The sequence below is a fragment of the Hetaerina americana genome, unplaced genomic scaffold, assembly GCF_022747635.1.
Source record: "Hetaerina americana unplaced genomic scaffold, ioHetAmer1.1.p SCAF_3, whole genome shotgun sequence".
NCBI classification, from domain to species: Eukaryota; Metazoa; Arthropoda; class Insecta; order Odonata; family Calopterygidae; genus Hetaerina; species Hetaerina americana.
In genome coordinates this window covers 1634080-1653538 of record NW_027286874.1, presented here as the reverse complement: position 1 = coordinate 1653538, position 19459 = coordinate 1634080, and the positions used below count along the sequence as shown (strand labels likewise).

Below are 19459 nucleotides of genomic sequence, written 5' to 3'. Positions count from 1 at the left end.
CATTACTTGTATGTTTATGTTTCCTACCTAAAGTAGTACGAATTCATGTATTGTAACTTCTTAAATGGATTTGATATCTCTATTTATTGATTCAATAAGTTTGCCAAGTTCCTCTTTCCTTCCTTATATTGGTCTGTAGCACACCAGGCAGTCTTTTTGTTTTATGCTTGACTTGGTTATCAACTTGAAAAAAAACCAGAATTGAATCTAAGTACTTAATTCAAATTTCTGACTCCCCACAAAGTTTTTCCAACATACAAGGGTAGGCTGAAAACTCATGCACACATGCTTGTAGGCCACAAACAAAATGACCTTCAGAAGCACTCCTCATGGCATGTGGAAGCAACATTCCCCCTCAACAAGCATGCGCAGGTTTGAGGTTCTTACATTGACCCTGTGTCTTTTGAAAAGTGAGAGTATGGAGGCGTATTCTAGTGCTACGTCAAAGCAAGTTAAACAGCATGCTGTTATCGAATTTTTAACTACTGAAAAAGTGACTCCTACTGAGATACATCGTCGTTTAAATCCTGTTTATGGTGGCGATGCTGTTGATAGGTCTACTGTAAATTGATGGGTAGTGAAATTTTGTGGTGGCAAGCCTGGAAAAGCCATCCATAATTGTTGATGAAACACGCAGTGGACATCCGATCACTGCCACAGACGATAAACATCACAAACTCATCAAAGATTTGATTCAAAATGACAGGCAAATCACTCACAAGCATATAACAAATGTCATTGAAATTTCCAAGGAAAAAGTTTATCATGTTAAAGGCAGCCTGGCAACAATAACCTGGCCACATATTAACGCTTGTCCACACACTTTGAGCACAACTGGAGAGGCTCCACGAAACTTGAAATTTGAACCGATTCCACACCCTCCTTATTTCCCCGATCTTGCGCCTTACGATTTCTATTTTTTTCCTCAACTCAAGACACACCTCGAGAGTAATCATTACACCTCGGATGATGAGGTGAAGGCAGCTGTCAAGTCCTGGATTCGAGAAAAGTTGGTGGAGTTTTTCGGTGACGGAATGAAAAAACTTGCCACACGTTGGAAAAAATGTGTTAGCCTTAACGGTGACCATGTTGAGAAATGAATTTACGATTTTGAAACTTGAGAATTGTACTTCAATGTACTTTTTGCCCGATCTTGCTATTTTTTGTCTGTGGTCTACAAGCATTACTTTTCATCCTACGCTTGTATGCTAACCAATCTTATTATATAATAAAATGTAAAAATAAATAAATTTTAGCTTAGAGCATTAACAATGTCCATTCTGGACTTAATCTAACAAAATATAATCAAAAGAGTAATAGAATGCCTAGAGCTGTCAAAGTCACAGCTTTGGAGATTATTAGTTCGAATAAATTCCCATGGTTCTAGTGTTGAGCTTTGAAAATAATTTGGTCATAATATTTTCAGAATGAAAATAAATGAAACACATAAAATAATGCCGAGGTAGTACATTAATATCAACAAATTAATTCTTTTACATTTCATGTTTAAGATTTATATTCACCTCGTAATCCTTCGAGCACAGCCACCACAGAATGAAAAGTTTTGGAGATCATCGAAGGCATTTTTAGGGGTATCAATAATTGAAGGTTTCGATTTCCAAATAGCTTTTTTCCATGCTTTTGAACTTAACATACCCTTTTAGGTTATTGAATGTTGAACTTTTAAAATAATTTTAATGCTCATCAAACTTGCAAAACTAGACCTTCATGGGAGAGACGTATTTTATGTGATATTTTTTAGAGGAAAGTGCAGTGGAGAGGATAAGATAATAAATGACAGGAGTGGTGGTTTCATGGCAGGAGTTGATGACAGCTCAAAGGGATATGGGCGAGGTCAATTGAGTTAGGCAAGGAGACAAGGACATCACACATTGTGAGTTGTGGAGCGAACTTCATTTTGAGGCTTTTGGTTCTTAATATGTCTCTTGGTTCATAAAAAGCCATCGTTTCGTGTAAAATGACTGGGTTGAAGACAATGTAGTCATTCTTGTCACTATGACTAAACTAAGACATCTAACATTCCCATTCCAAATTAATGATGAAAACCACCAGTTCTCAGTGATATATGTACATGGCGTCTAACTTTGAAGGCTAAGGGAGGCATCCCCATTGCTTACTTGACCTCGGTGGTTGACGAATCCATTTACCTATGCTTGGGTTTTCATCTCATCACAAACATGGAGGTCTTTATGATGTTTGCCTATAATTTGTCATATATTCCTAAGGTGGACTTAATTTATGTCTTCCTCCGTTGCATTTTTGTCTATCACTCAATTTTTGACTCATGCAAAATCTAACTTGTCACAATTGCATAAACCCAAAATAGATCTAATGTTTGCTACATTGTTTTCTTCATGAACCTCTATGGCACCGAAGCGAAATAGCCGAGTCTCTTTAAGTGCTGATTCAGCCACAAAATAAAAATGACCACCAATACAAGAGATGAAATAAAAGTGAATTTAATAGGACTTAGAACTCTTAAGGGTTTCTCCCAAATAAAATAATATTATTCCAGATTTTGTCATTAAAAACAACCATACCATTTTATGACAATTATATTAAAAATAGAGCTTTTTTTCAGTGGCCCAAGCATTGAAATTTTACCAACCTCTTGAAAGCAAACTACCTTAAATAAAAAACATACTTCCATATTTCTCAGTAAAATGAGGGTTATAATGCATATTTGAAAGAGAAATCCAATTATTTAAGGAGTGAGCATGTTGATAACCAAAAATGAAAATGTTTTCCCATATCCAATATTTTGGAATTTAGGAGTATATGAAATGTCACAAAAAGTTTCATGGATGATTAAAAAAATAAATAGGGACAAATGAAGGGAGAGACTTCTCACTCACAACTTTGCTGTCTACGAACTTCCACACACACATCACCCAGTGAAACACATCAACAGAGGGGAATGAGCAGATGACCAACATTTTGCGTGAAGCAAATAGTGTTAGTCACCATTCACACTGCAGGAAGATCAATGCTGAGTCGGCCCACATAAATGACCTCATATACACTTCTAGCCTGCTGGTAGAGTTACTCTCTTGCCAGTGAATCACCTGCTTCGTGAACCAACTCTCCCCTTGCCTCCCACTTAATATTCTGTTAGGTTGAATATATTTCTACTTATTCAGAAAATTATAATAATTGAATTTTTGTCAAGTTTATGCAAACTTTGACATCAACCAATTTATTTTTCAACACTATACAATTTAAAAATTTATTATGGATTAATTCCTTACTCTATAATGGCAAAGATTATCCCAAAATGCAAATGATGCCTTTGAACAACTCCATCTAAAACCAATGCATTGTGATTTTATAGAACAATAGAACTTTATTAGAAACCAAATGATGGCAAAGGGAAAGGAATTGATCTTCCTTCCTAGAATGTGTATATTTGGTATACTTCAAAGCTTAGTACTGGCTGTGTTCTATCCTCACCTATTAAAACCACCCTAAGTCGATAAGTATTATTATTGTTTAGTAGCCGACCACTTAGGTTAGGTTTTGGATGGACACCAACATGACATTGGAACATTTCTTTGCCTCTCCTAACACAATACAACCTAATATTTGAAATTACATTAAAACCTTATTCAAGTCCACATACACACTAAATTCCTTCATACCATATAACATCCCCATCCTTCTCTTCCCCTTTCCTTATTTGCCTTATTTTCTCCCCTCGATCACAGATTGAAATTCTTGGAATCCATCTTTCCTGCCTCCTTTAGCTTTATCCCAGCAATCCCCTCTCCTCCCCTACAAGGCACCTACCATTTCCTCATTTATTTTTCTTTCTGTCTACTTCACCTTTTCCATCCTTTTCCACATTCACATTTCAAGAGTGTCTCCAATCTATGCCTATCATTTTGCTTCAATGGTCATTTTTCTATGTCGTACTAAACTATGCTCCATATCAAAGTTTTCATGAGCCTTTTCTCAACATCCTTACTCATCGTACCCATCATCAATTCTCTCCTTGCAAAACCTCTTCTGCCTATCAAAATTCTCTTCCTTAAATCACTACTACTTTGACCATCTTGATTGAAAACACTTCCGAAATAAAGTAAAACTGTTCCACCCGCTCTAGTTAATGCCATCAAATTTTATGGTTACCTTAATCTTCTTCCCCTCAAAACCCTCTTAATCTTTGTTTTGTTTATTAGGTCTGTATGGAAATTATGCAATATTTTGAGAAAAATGGCTTAACTAGAACAATGAGGCCTTGGTGTCCTTCGAAGTACTCCCCTTGGGACCTCATGCACTTATCCCAGCATCTCTTCCACTCCTCAAAACAATCAGCCAAGTCCTTTTTTGGAATCGTCATCTACTGCCTCATTGCATTCTGCTTTATCTTGTCGACCGACTGTTGGGAAGACTGGGCTTTTGTTTCAGTGGTTAAGTCGTAGGCCCATAACCAATTTCCAGTTATGACCTTTTTTAGAAAACCTGGGTAATTATTAAAGTCTAGGAGCAAGTTCCCCAGCAACTGCAGCATGAAATTCTAGACAATAAAAAAGGGACTTCGCGGATTGTTTTGATAAGTGGAAGAGATGCTGGAATAAGTGTGCGTGAGGTCCCATGGGGAGTGCTTCGAAGGGGACTAAGGCCTCCTCATTGTTCTACGTAGGGAGGCTATTTTTCTCAAATCATTGCTTGCTGGATCTTTTTTGGACAGACCTTCTACATCGATTCTCATTCCAAAACTAGCACACTGATTTTCTTATGTCCTCAGCAATGACTGTAATCCCTAGGCTGACTGGTTAACTAGAGCATGATCATCTACCATCTAATTGACTTGAAGAGTTCCTCACCTACTTTCATACCTGCCTCTAGCCATTTTTATGCCTCACTTACCATGGTGGATAAATATAACTGACATGATGATGAATTACCATTAAAATATGAGACAAATTGACACTAATATCTAGAAATAAAGCGAAAATAATGCACAAAATATTCTTGTCCAGGAATTTATTCAGTGTGTGCATGCCAGTTCCATGTAATGTGGCACCATATTATTGGTGAGATACTTCAGTATTGTGCACCCTAAATTTTGCTTTCTACAAATGGTAGATACGCTTACCCACAACTAAATCTTTATATGAACAATATTTGTAATTACTTGACTTTTATCTTTCACAAAAACACAATTTTTCCAATTTATGCAAAATGGAGTCTTGACTGCAATTCCTTGTTCAATTTTAGCCTCCAGCATTTCCTTATGAAATTGAAATAAATATGCAATTGGTATTTTCTGTTAGCACCCATTCATATTACACACAAACAGTAGGAACAACATCCTACAAAGTGTAATCATCCCCCTCGTCAAAACAGTAACACAGTAATAAAAGATAAAATGATACAAAACTTTCTAGGAAATTAGCTGCCAGGAGAAAAAAAAATACCCTTCAATTATAACAGCAAATTCACTAATACAGCAATCTACTGCACAAATTGATTTAAATTTTCCAGTTATTCCGAAGGTATGGTGACCTTAACTTTGAGATATCCAGGTACCTAATCTAAAGTTCATGGAATTCTATGTGGGTTTGAACCCCAATGGCCATGGGCTGCAAAAATTCTTACCATTGTTAGGTGAGAATTTATAGCTCTTAATGACTGCTCACTATCATGACTGATGATCACACACATTGAGCTGACAACCACTTCAATGTAAATCACAAATGCGTCTAAATAGTGAAATGATGTCTATAGAGACAGACCTGAAACAACAGCTTCCTTATAAGAAGGCTGTTTACAGTGAGTTAGTAAGCTTCCACCTTCCACTGTTGGTATCATACTGTTTAACCTCCTTTCAGCAAAAAAATCAACGTATGGTGAATTCCATGCCTCAAAAGTAAAAGCAACAGAAACTTAGGATAATGGTTGCTGCAAATTAGCTCCACATCTGATGATGAAGTTTTAAACCAAGTCCGGGGTCATTTCCAAATATTTGACACTCAGAACACCACAACATTATACTGTTAAATATGACAAAAGACACACATCCCAACTTCAGACAAATTCCATGTACAACATTACATTACTAATAAAAAAGGAACTGAAATACACAAAAATATACACTTTTGCCGGAACGACATAATAATTTTGTTCTCAGATACTTACTCATCTCTCGAACATGAAGAATCAACCTGGCCACAAAGCTCAAGTACTCCTCCTGTTGATACAAAGAGCAGAGCTCATTTTAGTAAGACAGCATATTAGTAAAATGCTACATTTCATAACAACTAAATTGTGGTCAGAGTCCGCATCCGCTCCCGGGAAGCAGTGCGAATTTATCACGCTGTTCCTAAACCTGTGTCTAACCAGAATATAATCTAGCTGATACCTTTCTGAGTCACCTGGCATTTTCCATGCATGCCTGCGCCTTTTGTGGTGCCTAAACCAAGTGTTGGTGATGACTAACCCCTGTCTCCTGCAGAGCTCAACTGCTTTCTCCCCGCGGTCATATATATATATATACCTCCCTACAACCTGGATGTGGTGGAAGGGCTTGTGCATTCCGATGACCCCTACAGCCGTGCTGGCAGGAGTAATAATAATTGCTCTTGGAGGGGTCACCCATACCAGATAGGTCGAAGGTTAGGAGCCAGACAAAAGGTTGTCCTTGCAGCATCTGTTCCTCAGTAAGGCGGCTGCAATGGCATCTGACCCCAGTGGGGTGGCCAGTAAGTGATGGTGTTATGTTAAAAACACTATTGAGGAAGGCAACAGAAAAATCACCTCAATTATCATTCCCAAGATTCAGATGATGAACACTACAGAGAATATGAGTCCTGGCAATTAAGGGGCTCAGCCCAATTGGCCATGTGTCGTGCCCGGCAGCAAGGGAGGCAGGACTTCCACGGTCGTCATCCCACGAAACCCTTGCAAGGGAAAACCAGAAGCAGCAGGAGAGAAGATGCAGGAGAAGAAGACCAAATTAGTTAGAATAAGAACGTGGAATGTTAGGAAAATGATGAGGACGGGGAAATTGGAGAATATTAACTAAGAGATGAAAAGGGGAAAAATTGATATTTTAAATTATTAGGTGAGATGGCGGGGACTACAGGAGTGATAATTATAGAATAATATACAGCGGCGGGGACGAAAGCCAACGAGGGGTTGCCATAGTATTAATTGAAGAGGTAGGAAGAAGCGTAGTCAACATTGAACACAATTGTCACAAATTCCAAAGAAACTGCGGGAGATGCCGCAACAGTAACTTTTAACGGAGTCATCCGCTAATGTGCATTTCAATGCAATAATTTCAGAGCGTAAAAAGTTCCTTTAAAAAGTTCCTTCCCTTCTAGTTCCTTTAAAAGCCCCAAAATTTCAGAGTTTAAGAGGACGCCTCGGTAGCTTAAGTGGCTAAAGCACTCGACCGGATATTGAGGGATCTGGGTTCGAGTCCCAGTCAAGGCGAATGATTTTTACGCTCTGAAATTGTTGCATTGAAATGCACATTAGCGGATGACTCCGTTAAAAGTTACTGTTGCGGCATCTCCCGCAGTTTCTTTGGAATTTGTCAAAGGGAAAACACCATACGTGTTTAAAGTTGGCTTTAACCTCGTGGACAGTGGTGCCTCGCGCACGACTACGAATACATGTGACATTGTATGTACGGTATTTCGTCATAACATCTAGTTCCTTTAAAAGCCCCAAAATTTCAGAGTTTAAGAGGACGCCTCGGTAGCTTAAGTGGCTAAAGCACTCGACCGGATATTGAGGGATCTGGGTTCGAGTCCCAGTCAAGGCGAATGATTTTTACGCTCTGAAACAATTGTCACAATTTTCTTCAATGAAGTGCTTAGGGGTTAGGTGGAAGAAGGGACTACATAATCTACATCTTGCCCCAAAAGAAGATGATAAATAAAATAATACCTCCCTATCCCTCTCCTCTGCAAATATATTGAAAAGAACAGGCACTAATGGATTATTCACACCTAACTTCCCTGCCCAGAAGTGCCAATCCCGACTCCCCTTTAGCTATTTGCAAATGATGCACAAGCTCCTGGTAAGACAACTACCCTTCCAGTTTAAACCTACTTTCTGCGATGTGTTCATTAATCGTGCCCAGTTTATTCTATCTAGTGCCTTTTCAAAATCCATGAAGCATACATGTACTACCTGGTTTTACTCTATGTTCCTTTCTACTAGTGACTCATTATAGAAATTACCTCGTTCTTTCTCTTTTCAAGTCCAAATTGATTTTCAACTGCTCTCTCTTCCACCCTAATGCTGATGATCCTAAGGAATACATCTAATCCACATGAAATCCAACGTACATACTACAGTCTTCACATAATGTTACTTATCCCAGTTCTAGAGTGGGAATCAATACTTATCAAAGTAAGTCTGCCCTAATTTTTCCCTCATGAATACTGTAAATAAAGCTATAAAAAACTCTTCCTTTCCTATTTTCTAATTGCTTGAATACTGCCGAAATATTATTTATTCCCAAGGTCTTCTTCAATTTCAATTTCTTCAATAGTTTTTCGTTCTTACAGTGAAATATTCCTGGTCCCAGGCTATATTTACCAACATTATATTCCCTTTCCGAAGCCAACCTCACCAGCCTTCATCTTTAACATATAGTTCCTCTATATATTCTTGCCATATAGCAGAACCTCCTCTACTTTGATTAACATTTTATCTGTTGCACATCTAATAGTATAAATGGATTTTCCTTTCTTAAATCCTTACTTTTTTTGCCTACCTGTATTGCATGCTCATTTTCCCTCTCCACTAATCTTTCCATCATTTCATTTGCCCAACCAGTCTATTGCCTCAGTTTATCGTTCAGCTCTTTGTAATTTTATTCTTGCTAATTCTGTGTTTACATTCTTCCATTTCTTTCTCATCTATCACCCAAATCATATCCTTACCCATTTCTTCAGATACTCCCATCTTCCTCCTGCTGTCGGCCCCTTATCCTCCCTCACATTTTATTGACTGCCTTCTGGTGTACCTTCCTTTTTGCCACAATAAGAGTTTCATCACATTGACTTATATTATTTCTCCAATTCTTTCCACTTAATTTAATATTACACTTCAATAGCATTAGATAGTGATTCAAATCTACATCTAGTCCAAGAAAACAATGCAAGTCGATCATTCTTCAATCTATGCCTAGTCATAATAAATATCTCCTAGAATTTTCCATGCATACCTATTGGGTGTATAAACCAAATGTTTGTTATAATTAAGCTACTTCTCCAGAAACTCTATGGTTTTCCTCCTACAGTTATTCCTTTCTCCAAAACAGTAACCTCCTACCTGGCTTATATCTTACTTTGCAGAAATTCCTCGTTCCTAAACCGTAGTCTCCCACCTCACTATCATCTCTTCCTTCGCCTACCGTCATGTTCCCATCCCTTATCTCTACCAAATATTTCCCTGAAGGGAATCGTGCTCAATATGTCCTCTAACTGACCCTATATACCCTATCAGCTTCTTCCTCCCTATGATTGTTAAGGGGCATGTATAACTGAAAAATAGTTCCTTGGTTCAGCTTTTACTTCTACTAGTAACACTCTTATCAGTTGCTTGAAATATGGTATGCATGCTTGTCCTATCTTTTTATTCATTACTATTGCCACCCCTTTCTGACTCTTCTCCCCTCGACTGCATATTACTCTTTAAGATTTGCTCCAGTCAACCCTCGCCATCCATTCATCTCATCTTGCACAGCTCTAAAATATCTACATTTTCCTCTTTACATCTCTAGCTTCATATTTTCTAATTTTCCTGCTCTTAACTTTGTTCTAACATTCCAAGTCCTTATTTTGACCGTTTTGGTTGTCCTTTGTGCTGCTGCTGTGGATTGGTTACTTACAAAGATTTTTTGACACAATCACTGTGGGGACTGCTGGGCTCAACAAACAGGTCAGAGGACCGGATACTATAGCTGCTAGGACTCAAACTTAGATATATGTGTATCATTGTTCGTAGGATAATTGATTGAAGCGGTTTACCATTGCCTTCCTCAAGTCTCTTTAACGTAGCACATTTATAGCGGCTCTATATTATGTAATAGAGAGTTTCTCATAAAATACATCTGAGCTACCACTAGCATACTTTTTAGAATAAAGGAAGTCTTCCACTTGTTTGTGATGAGCATGGGAAGACAAATGCGTAATGCATCACTTTGCACAGCGGGCAATTAGGCATGTACGGAAAATTAGGGTCCATTCATTGATGAGTTCTCTAAGCAGTTCATCATAATTTACCTTGAGGAGTTTATTCTCAAATCTGTGCATTAATTGTAGAGGAATATAAGATAGATTCTAAATGAATTTTAACTTATGAGTCAGTTATGGATGACCGACCTTGATGGTCATGTTTACCATAGTACAATAATTTATTTTAAACAATTGCTAAGGTGATAAAATGTTATATAACTGAGCATATTTTGGGGGGGGATCGAGATGGTGCGGGGGCTAACGTACTGGCTTCCCACCCTGAGGGCGCGGGTTCAAATCCCGGCGGTGTTGAATATTTTTCAGAGGTATCTCGATCCCTACTTGAGGTGCTTTGTGGAGGGCACTTTGAGTGAGTACGCCGTCCGTCGGATGGGACGTTAAACTGTGGACCCCTTGGCGCCTTTCGTAAAGAGTAGGCTAATGCCGACGCCGGGTTTCTCTCCACCCTTCATCCTTTCCTATCCATCCCCTATGGCGCAAATGACCTTAGCTGTCGGTCGCCTCCCCTCAAAACTACTACTACTACTGAGCATATTTACTTCTTAGCTACGCAATTTAATGGCACTGATGACAATGAAGTAAAAATTCTTATGCATGATTGATCTGCTCTAAGAAGGAAGGTCAGACACAAATGATCTGGGTCTAATTTTCTACACCACATGTGGAGCCACTGAAGGAACTCAGACTGAGCTAATGCTGTGGGCAGACAACTACCAGGTATTTACCTGAAACACAGATCTGATACTAGTGCCACTTAGACCACAAAGAGATACAGCTGAGGTCATCCAAATGGAAGCAGAGAACGAAGCCCTTGCCAAGGCTGGTATGGTCAAAGCACCTACTTTAAAAGCTATGCGTGAGATTCAATGGACAATCGACCAAGCACTCACCTATTAGCTGATGACATATTTATGAGCATTTAATACAACTTCTTCAAAAACAATATAGTACTTCTTTGAACACACAAAAACTGAACTCCAGGAGTGTGCTCCTGGTAAACCCAACAGACACCCATAATAAGGCACAGGAATGAACCATGTCAAAAAATAGATGATATTATGACAAAAATGAACTTATTACCAAGTGTGACAGAAAATAATAGCAATTCAAAATAAAATTTTGTATCAAATGTAACATAGCTACAATTCTAACAACCATTATTACTGGCAAGGAGTTAAACTCTTCTGTTGTCCTGGTTTGGTTCATGACTGGAATGTATTGCTAGATTCTAGTTTGATTTTAGGGAACTACTACAATGAATCAATTTTCAATCAGGCAAAATGGGATTCATATCCAGAATTTCCAGAGATTTTAACAATTTGAAAGTTACAAAGCACATGCATGCATTCAATTTATTGCACAGCTGTTGGATTTACTTTTTTATTCAGTTTTACTTTTTTGAGAAGTTGTAATATTTATTTTTATATTATTAAGCTCCTACATATTAGAGAATACACACCTGAAACATATTTGTTAGACTGAGTGCCTTAAACCTTTGGAGTTATGACATTCACTTCAATTTGTTAACCTTGAGGGAAATATTTTGTAACCCTGAGAATTTTTCAAATTTGGAAATTTTTGATCCTTGGAAAATTATTTCATTACTGACTACACCAAGGGTTTAAAATATATAGCAAATCATTCCTATTTTCATGGAAAACATCTTAAAAGCCACTTTTTCAATGCCGAAGTTTGCTGTGATACGTGGATATAGAGCCCACTTTAGGTCCAATAGAGAATTATTCCAATGCCATTTCTGCGCAGTATGGGAGGCCAGTACCTCTCTTTTCACCTCATACTAGATTTATAATGCATTTATGGTACCCAGAATACAGCAGAGAACAGATAATAGAGAATTTCAACCAGTGCTTACCCAAGGCATTTACCAGGATTTGAACCTGGGACCCTTTATCAGTTACCCCAGTTACCTGGGATCCACTAGGCAACCATCCTATTGACAACATCTAGTTTTTAGGTAATTTATTGTCTGTAGAACCTGCAGCTACAACCCTACTTGCAAAACAGTTTCTTTTTGCATGTTCTATGGAAGTAATCTTTGAAAGGGACCAACTTTACAACAGTGTAGAATCAATAATGGAATTTCAAATTTGCCTTATCCGATCATAAAATAATAAGTGATTTAATTACATAGTAATTTCTATTTTATCACCTAGAAAATGCTTATGATGAGTGCCTATATTTTAAACTGATACTGATGAATTGTTCACCAAAATGAAATGCTTTCGTTTTAAGCGCATAAAAATAAGCAATATTCATTCTTTAAGAAATAATGTACCATTTTTTCCTTTGTTTTTAACATTTCTAAACTTTGGAAAAAGAAAAACTACTTGAAGGTGTTTTAATAAATTGTATTGCAAAAAAAATAAAATTGCTTTTCCCAATGAAAACTATTCATGCAAGTGTTTCAATGGGCATTGGAGTCATAACATGTTGTATAGTGTTTACACAAGAATATGTAGCCAATGCTGAGGGACTTCTTGTGGTACTGGTTAACACGTCTTCAATCACAAGAACTATAAGGATGTTTGAAACCACTAACAACTCCCGCATAGGCTACTGGGTTTAAGATGAGACTGGAAAGAAAGTTCATGGTTCAAAGTTACCACAAAAATAATTTTTAAGGAGCAACAGGAATCCCCTCAACTTGCACATAAAATTGACATCTGTTACTTGGAATGCGAATTGAACTTGAAAATACCCTGTGAAAGCACACATTGTATAAGTAATGGCAGCTAACTTAGGCTGAAAACAGTATTTTAGCAATTACTTTCATGGAGAAAAATGAGAAATAATAACAAATGAAACATATGAAGGCCCAAAAAAGCGACAGGAAGTTAGGACAGCTGATGTACTAACTAAGGAAGGAAGAAAGCAGGTTTGAACTGATTCATAGCTGCTATAAAGCATATTCAGCATGCAATAAGACATGTTAAAATTATACTGGTAGTTATATTAAGAATATAATAAATGGCAATTTTGGACAGGCAATAAGTTACTTGAGGTAAAAACCCAAAGTTTTACCTTAGACCATTGATGGAGGAGGTAATGATGATTTCATCTGCATACTTATGATTTCCATCTTACCCATTTTAATCTTATCATAATAGAAATAAGTATCACCATGTCGAGGTAAGTGAACTCTGTTCAATATCATGTCCAACACCTTCAACTGGTGGCTACAAATTTAAGGTTAATATGCAAATAGTAGATATCACGTGCATAGTTTCTAAAAACATTGCTGAACATAATACCTTAAGCATTATTATTAGCATAATGTATAAATGTATTTAGAAGGAAGTTTTATTGTGCATGCATTATGAATAAAAGAAGTTAGTTCAGAGGATAGAATGATGGGCTACTGGCTTAAAGTCCTAAGCTCAATTCTGAGTGGCACCTCTGGGCACCCTTGGTTTGTTTCACTTGCTTTCAAATAATATTTTGAGTGCCAGGATCTTCCTGGGAAACAGAATGGTGGCAGAAGGAAAGGAAATGCCCATCCTACCTTACTACAAATGAATTTCATACGCGGCTGGGCTTAAGTCACCAGATGAGTACCACTCTCATCTTCAAATAAACCTTCAGATTGATTACTGAGGTTTATTACATGAAACAGCACCAGCCAATGAATCAGCACTGCACCATTTAAAAATTCATCCGCAATCTACTAAGCTAGAAAGTCAAAACTTAACTGGTCTTCATGACAGAAACTAAATTTACATGTGAGTATTCTCTTCATGGTGGGGCGCAGTGTTCTAGGGGGCAGAGCACGGGACTACTGACCGAAGGGTCCGAAGTTCGATTCCCAGGCAAATATCTGGGCACCTGCAGCTCCACCCAAGCTATATGATTTTTCGGGTACCAGATCTTCCTGGGAAACCATAACTGGCACAGGAAAAGGAACCGGCCCCCCTACCCTGATGCGTGAATTTCACACGCCGTCAGGCTTAGTACTGGGTGAACTCTACCATCACCTACCAAACTGACCTTCACGTTGATTACTGTGTTTGTGGTTTTTTTTATTCTCTTTAGAGCCATCCAGCATTACAAATAGAACTCATAAATATTTAACTAAAAAAAACAAACCGATATGCATATACCTTGCAAGGACAAAAATATTTTATATTCACATACCTATTGCATAAAAAAATATAATTAGAAATAAAATACTGCACTTGATTTCATTGGTAAGAAATGGCTGGGAGTCCAAGTAATAAGGTGGCTCACAAGGACAAAGGACATTAAATGGGGAGTACATTTCACTGATCTTATTATATTTAAGGGAAGAATTTTTTTTGCTAAACATGTAGCTAAGCAGACAAGAAAAACTTCCAGAAAATATTGCACTCTCTTGAATAAATAATGAAAGGAATCGATAGGAAGAACAAAAGAATGTGCCCATGATGGTGAGCATAAAAACTGATAATAATCACAACAATCTACTCAAAAGTTGGTTTGATAGGCAAATGAGAGGCTCAAGACTAAGCCCAATAAAATGTGGAATTCACACACAGTAGTTTAACTAGATCCAATCCTATTTCCCATGTAGTCTCAAGAAAACCTGGTACCTGGAAAGTCACAGGGTGAAGCTTCGGGTGACCAGAGGCATCATGAGATGAAAATGAAAGAAGTGGAAGAAATGAAGAGGAAATGGAACAAAATGACTGAGCAAATCAATTTCAAAATTAAGAATAGCAGATTACCATCACCTTCTGCGCAATAAATTCTAGGATTGGTTGATTGGAGCCCTTAATTCAAGTCTACCTTCATTGTGTAACCAGTCTGAATATTTCTTCTCTTTGAAGATGATCATTACTTGTTTCACATATCTTAGCCTGGGTGCCTTTCTCTGTAACTCTCCCAATTCATCATTCCCTTGACACCTATCTTCATTAGGAAATTGTGCCTCAACATTGTGCAACAATTGTGCCTGCTAAGGTTATACTTTCCTCTTATGAGTTTTCATTAGCCTTCTTTTCCCTCATGCTCTTTGCATGAATATATTCATATAGGATTCTCTTTCATTAACCATTCTCCCATGGACACACCACATTCCTTTGTTTCTATTCTTCCCTTTTCTGCTATTGACCATGTCTCATTGCCTCAGAGACATATGCTCCCTTTAAGTTTGTTCTCACTGTAAATGATATTGCTGGCTAAAACTAGACTTTTCTTCTGGTAGAATGCCTTTTTTGCCTTAGCTATTCCACCAATTAATTCCTCTTTATTTCTTCCATTATCATGCCTCTTACTTTCACGTTGAAAAAACTCCTTCCAGCTTTTGCTTCCCCATTTTAATGGCTCTTTTGCCTTACAGCCATGTCATACACACCACTGAAGCTTTTCCATCAATTTATACCACAGCTCTCACTATTCAGATAATGAAGATTGTTGTGAGAAGAATTCCATTCCTGCTTAACTCCTATCATTATTCCCGTTTTATCACTTCCAATTCCATATGTTTCTTCTTTCATTATAAATTCCAGTGTCCTTTAGGATAAAAGGTATTTAATTAAATGCATTGTGAAGATCCTCAAATTAAATGAACGCCTATTTGTCCTTGTGTATTCTCTCCCAATCAATAGCTTAAGGCCAAATTAACATCCCTTGCACTCTCTTACTTCCACTAAATACAACCTGATCTGATTTAGGAAGTCCTCTGCTCTACATTCTAGACTTCTATAGATGAATCATCAATATCTTCATTGCAGGTGTCACCAGGCTAATGGTTTTAAAGTTTCACATCACCTGTCCCTGCCATTAAGAGCATTGATATACACTGTTATTCTAATCATGGACCATACTACATATACGAGGGTCATCCGGAAAGTAGTACCCGTTCGTGAAATAAAGACACAAAAGTAAATATTAACAAACATAAAAAATTTTATTTGAAAGAGGATACTTTAAACTACTTCTCAACATAATCTCCAAGCAAATTAAGGCATTTGTCATAACGTGTGACAAGTTTCTGTATTCCTGCTGCATAGTCCTTCGCCGCCAGCTCATTGAGATACGCGAGGGACCCATCTTGCAAAATTTTTGCATAATGCAGATGGTGTTTAACAATTTCATGAACAATTGTTCGAGAAACATTGGGAAAATGCTCACAGATGTCATCAATTGTGACGCGCCGATCGTTCCTCACGAATTCGTCAACTGAGCTCACCAGTTGGTCTGTAATGACAGACGGTCTCCCCGAACGCTCATCGTCGTGTGTGTTCCCCCTCCCCATGTTGAAGTTGCGACACCACCGCCGAACAGACGACTCGTCCATTACATTGTCTCCATACACCTCCTTTAATTGGCGATGAATATCACATGGGCGAACGTTTCTTGCATTGAGGAATTTAATCACTGCCCTCACTTCACAACTGGCGGCGTTCTCAATTTTTTTAAACATTGTAAACAATCACAGAAACAACACAGGCAATGCTAGCGTCACGCAACTTGGCTCAGAGAAGGCAGACAAGCCACTGAAGCTATCTGACCTCGTCCAGCGGCTACTCGCGTCGTCAGCACTTCATGCGGCACGAACGGGTACTACTTTCCGGATGACCCTCGTATTTTTCAAGTTAGTGGACCACATTAGGAAAATTACAGAAAATATAGAAATCACTTCGAACATTTATACTATTTGTATTACAATAGTAGCTTCCGTAACTATTTAATTAAGTTTAACTTGAAAATCATTGAAAAATAATGAAGTGATAACCTGGAATTTCAAATATCAATTAATTTTTACAAATCAACACCAGCAGTCACATGAAACAGTCGCAAGCCATGGAATATGCAGTACTGCGTAAGAAAATAGGGAATATTCTTTCCTTCTCTAAGCTCATTATCAGATTTATAGTCGAGTGCATATCACAGATAATTTTGTACTGCTTTGTTGAGGCCAATACTCCGGCATTTTAATCAAGTAACAGAAATAACAGATTCCAGGGACCTTGACTTGGATTCAATGCCCACTCTTACTTGAAAAAAAAGGCAAGTTAATGAGCTGCCACTCAATAGGATCATAATTCAATGGTTTCCTTTACCCTTTTACATTGTTGTACTGTTTTTAAAGTTTTTACCATTCTGTTAATACATGAATATTAATGTTGCACCAACCTCCATTTTTCAGTCATTTAAAGACGAGCTACTGCTTGTCAAACTATTTATTCCCAAAAACACTTACTGGAGGTATTTCACAACTGATCCTATTTATATACCATATGACTCGCAATGCGCAGCCATTTGGATACCCTTGGCACCTTTAAAGCAGAATGGCAATTAATGTACCCATCTGGCATGATACAAAATATTCTCTATTTTCTTTTTCCTGGAATACCCTGAGAAGTAAAATATTTAAACATTCCTCCTCCTTTGCTGTTATTTCCCTACTGTACAGAGGAAAACATCCTTAATTATAACCTCTATTACTCTCACAAGTTTTTTTTACAACACGTGACTCCCAAACAGCTACACAGAACTAAGGCTGGTGGTAAATATTGCATGCTCCAATTTACCTAAGCTTGAAACTATTTGCAACTTAAGAGCATTAACCATTACAGCACAAAACCTAATCATCACAGCTATTATGTTTCTTCGGAATGTCTGAATTGCCTATTGACTGAACGTGATTTTTTTATTAACAATAGAAATGACATTGTTATGAATTAATAGTGGAAGTAAGACGAAGAAATAGCCTCAACAAATTACAAAGCAAACATTTAAATTTTGAAGAATCATTGATAAGAATTTTAGGAGAATTTAAAATTATCAAACATATAAAGGATATAATAACATTTATTTTAATCAAGAATATCTTGAGGTTAACTTTTTCAAATAAATGCTTTCTAACTGCTGGGACAACGTGGAACAAAATTGTTACAACTGAGTCAGCTTTACGCTTGATATAAAAATTGGGGTATACTTAACCATCGCAAAAAATGGACAATGACGGAAGTAAAAACGATGCTCCTGACTCAATTATTTCATGTCAGAAGATAGATTTTAATTCTTAAATCAAAATGATGTAAGTAGGATTAGTTCAGCCAACTATATGCTCAAGTTACCACTCTTCGGATAAAACGTCCAGAGTTAATAAACCTATTCACCATAAATCTGAGAGGGTAAAAGTTAATATTATCCTGAGCACTAATGCTTTTGATTTTAAAATCATCACTTCAAAGTACATAGCAACGCAAAATTCAAGTATACACTCCAAATACGTGAGATGCCAATTGTGCTTGTCTCACCCTCGATTTCGCCTTCTGAAAAACATGATTTTCCATCTCCATGCTATTTTTTGATGTCGGCATCCCAGAGCGACGAATTGCTTCATCACTGAAAAGTAAACATTTCATATGCATCACTGCGTTTCATCAAATGCTTGACAGTACTAGAGTTTAGATCGGATAAATCATTGGTTGAAATTACTTTTCGATGAAAACAATAATTGCTCGAAAAGCCAATTACCTGTTCACCCATCACCTTTTATTAAATTCAACCAAATAAACAAAAGAAAATACTTACATTTTCGTCACCACACTCTGCCTAAACGTGCTGGTTCTCCAAGAAGTATCTTCGGAAGCCATTTTTATCACCAAAATCTGATTAGTCCCGGGCTTGAACAACGGGGTTTTTAGCAAAATACTGCGTTATTTTACCTCTAACATATGAAAATATACGTTTAAACGTGAACTCCACGTCCACATACCCCTCTAAACTAATGGCCTAACGGTAACGCTACTAGTTCCCTCTACAGACGTTTCAGAAAATGAAACGGATGCCGGGAAAAGCGACAACTGAGGTCAATTTTGAAATGAAGTTATCCTTAGACTTGAATAGATGCTGATTTCAGATTATATTTTTCATAATGCAGTTATTTTATCGGGAAAAATCATTTTTCTATAATACAATGGCATTCGCAATGATGCGGAAAATTTTAACAGAATTTTTTTCCATTTTAAATAAAAGCTTTCACCAGACAGACGCTTCACACAGCGCATTTTCGCGGTCTAGGTTTAAAGTAGAACTCGAGCGGATCATGGCGTAAACGGTTAAATCAGTTAAAGTTAAATTGTTCGTACGTTTCTAAATATCGCGATCCAACAAAATGGGACATAAAGCCCCGATAATGGGGACATTTAGATAATTAAGGAAATAATGACCTGGAAAAGATGGGCTGTTCAAAGTGTATAATACGTTAA

At 37.4% G+C, this 19459-nt stretch overlaps 1 protein-coding gene across 1 annotated transcript in view; it reads right to left on the bottom strand.

The window, feature by feature from the left end:
• MED15 (mediator complex subunit 15) overlaps positions 1-18983 on the bottom strand; it is a 72594-nt gene extending 53611 nt beyond the window's left edge. The window contains exons 1-3 of the mRNA XM_071588750.1: positions 18783-18983; positions 18506-18593; positions 6163-6214 (exon numbers count right to left, since the gene is read on the bottom strand). Of these exons, the coding sequence (XP_071444851.1) occupies positions 6163-6214; positions 18506-18593; positions 18783-18844 (202 nt within the window). The 5' untranslated portion in view covers positions 18845-18983. The remainder of the gene's footprint in view (positions 1-6162; positions 6215-18505; positions 18594-18782) is intronic.
• Positions 18984-19459: the final 476 nt, after the last annotated feature.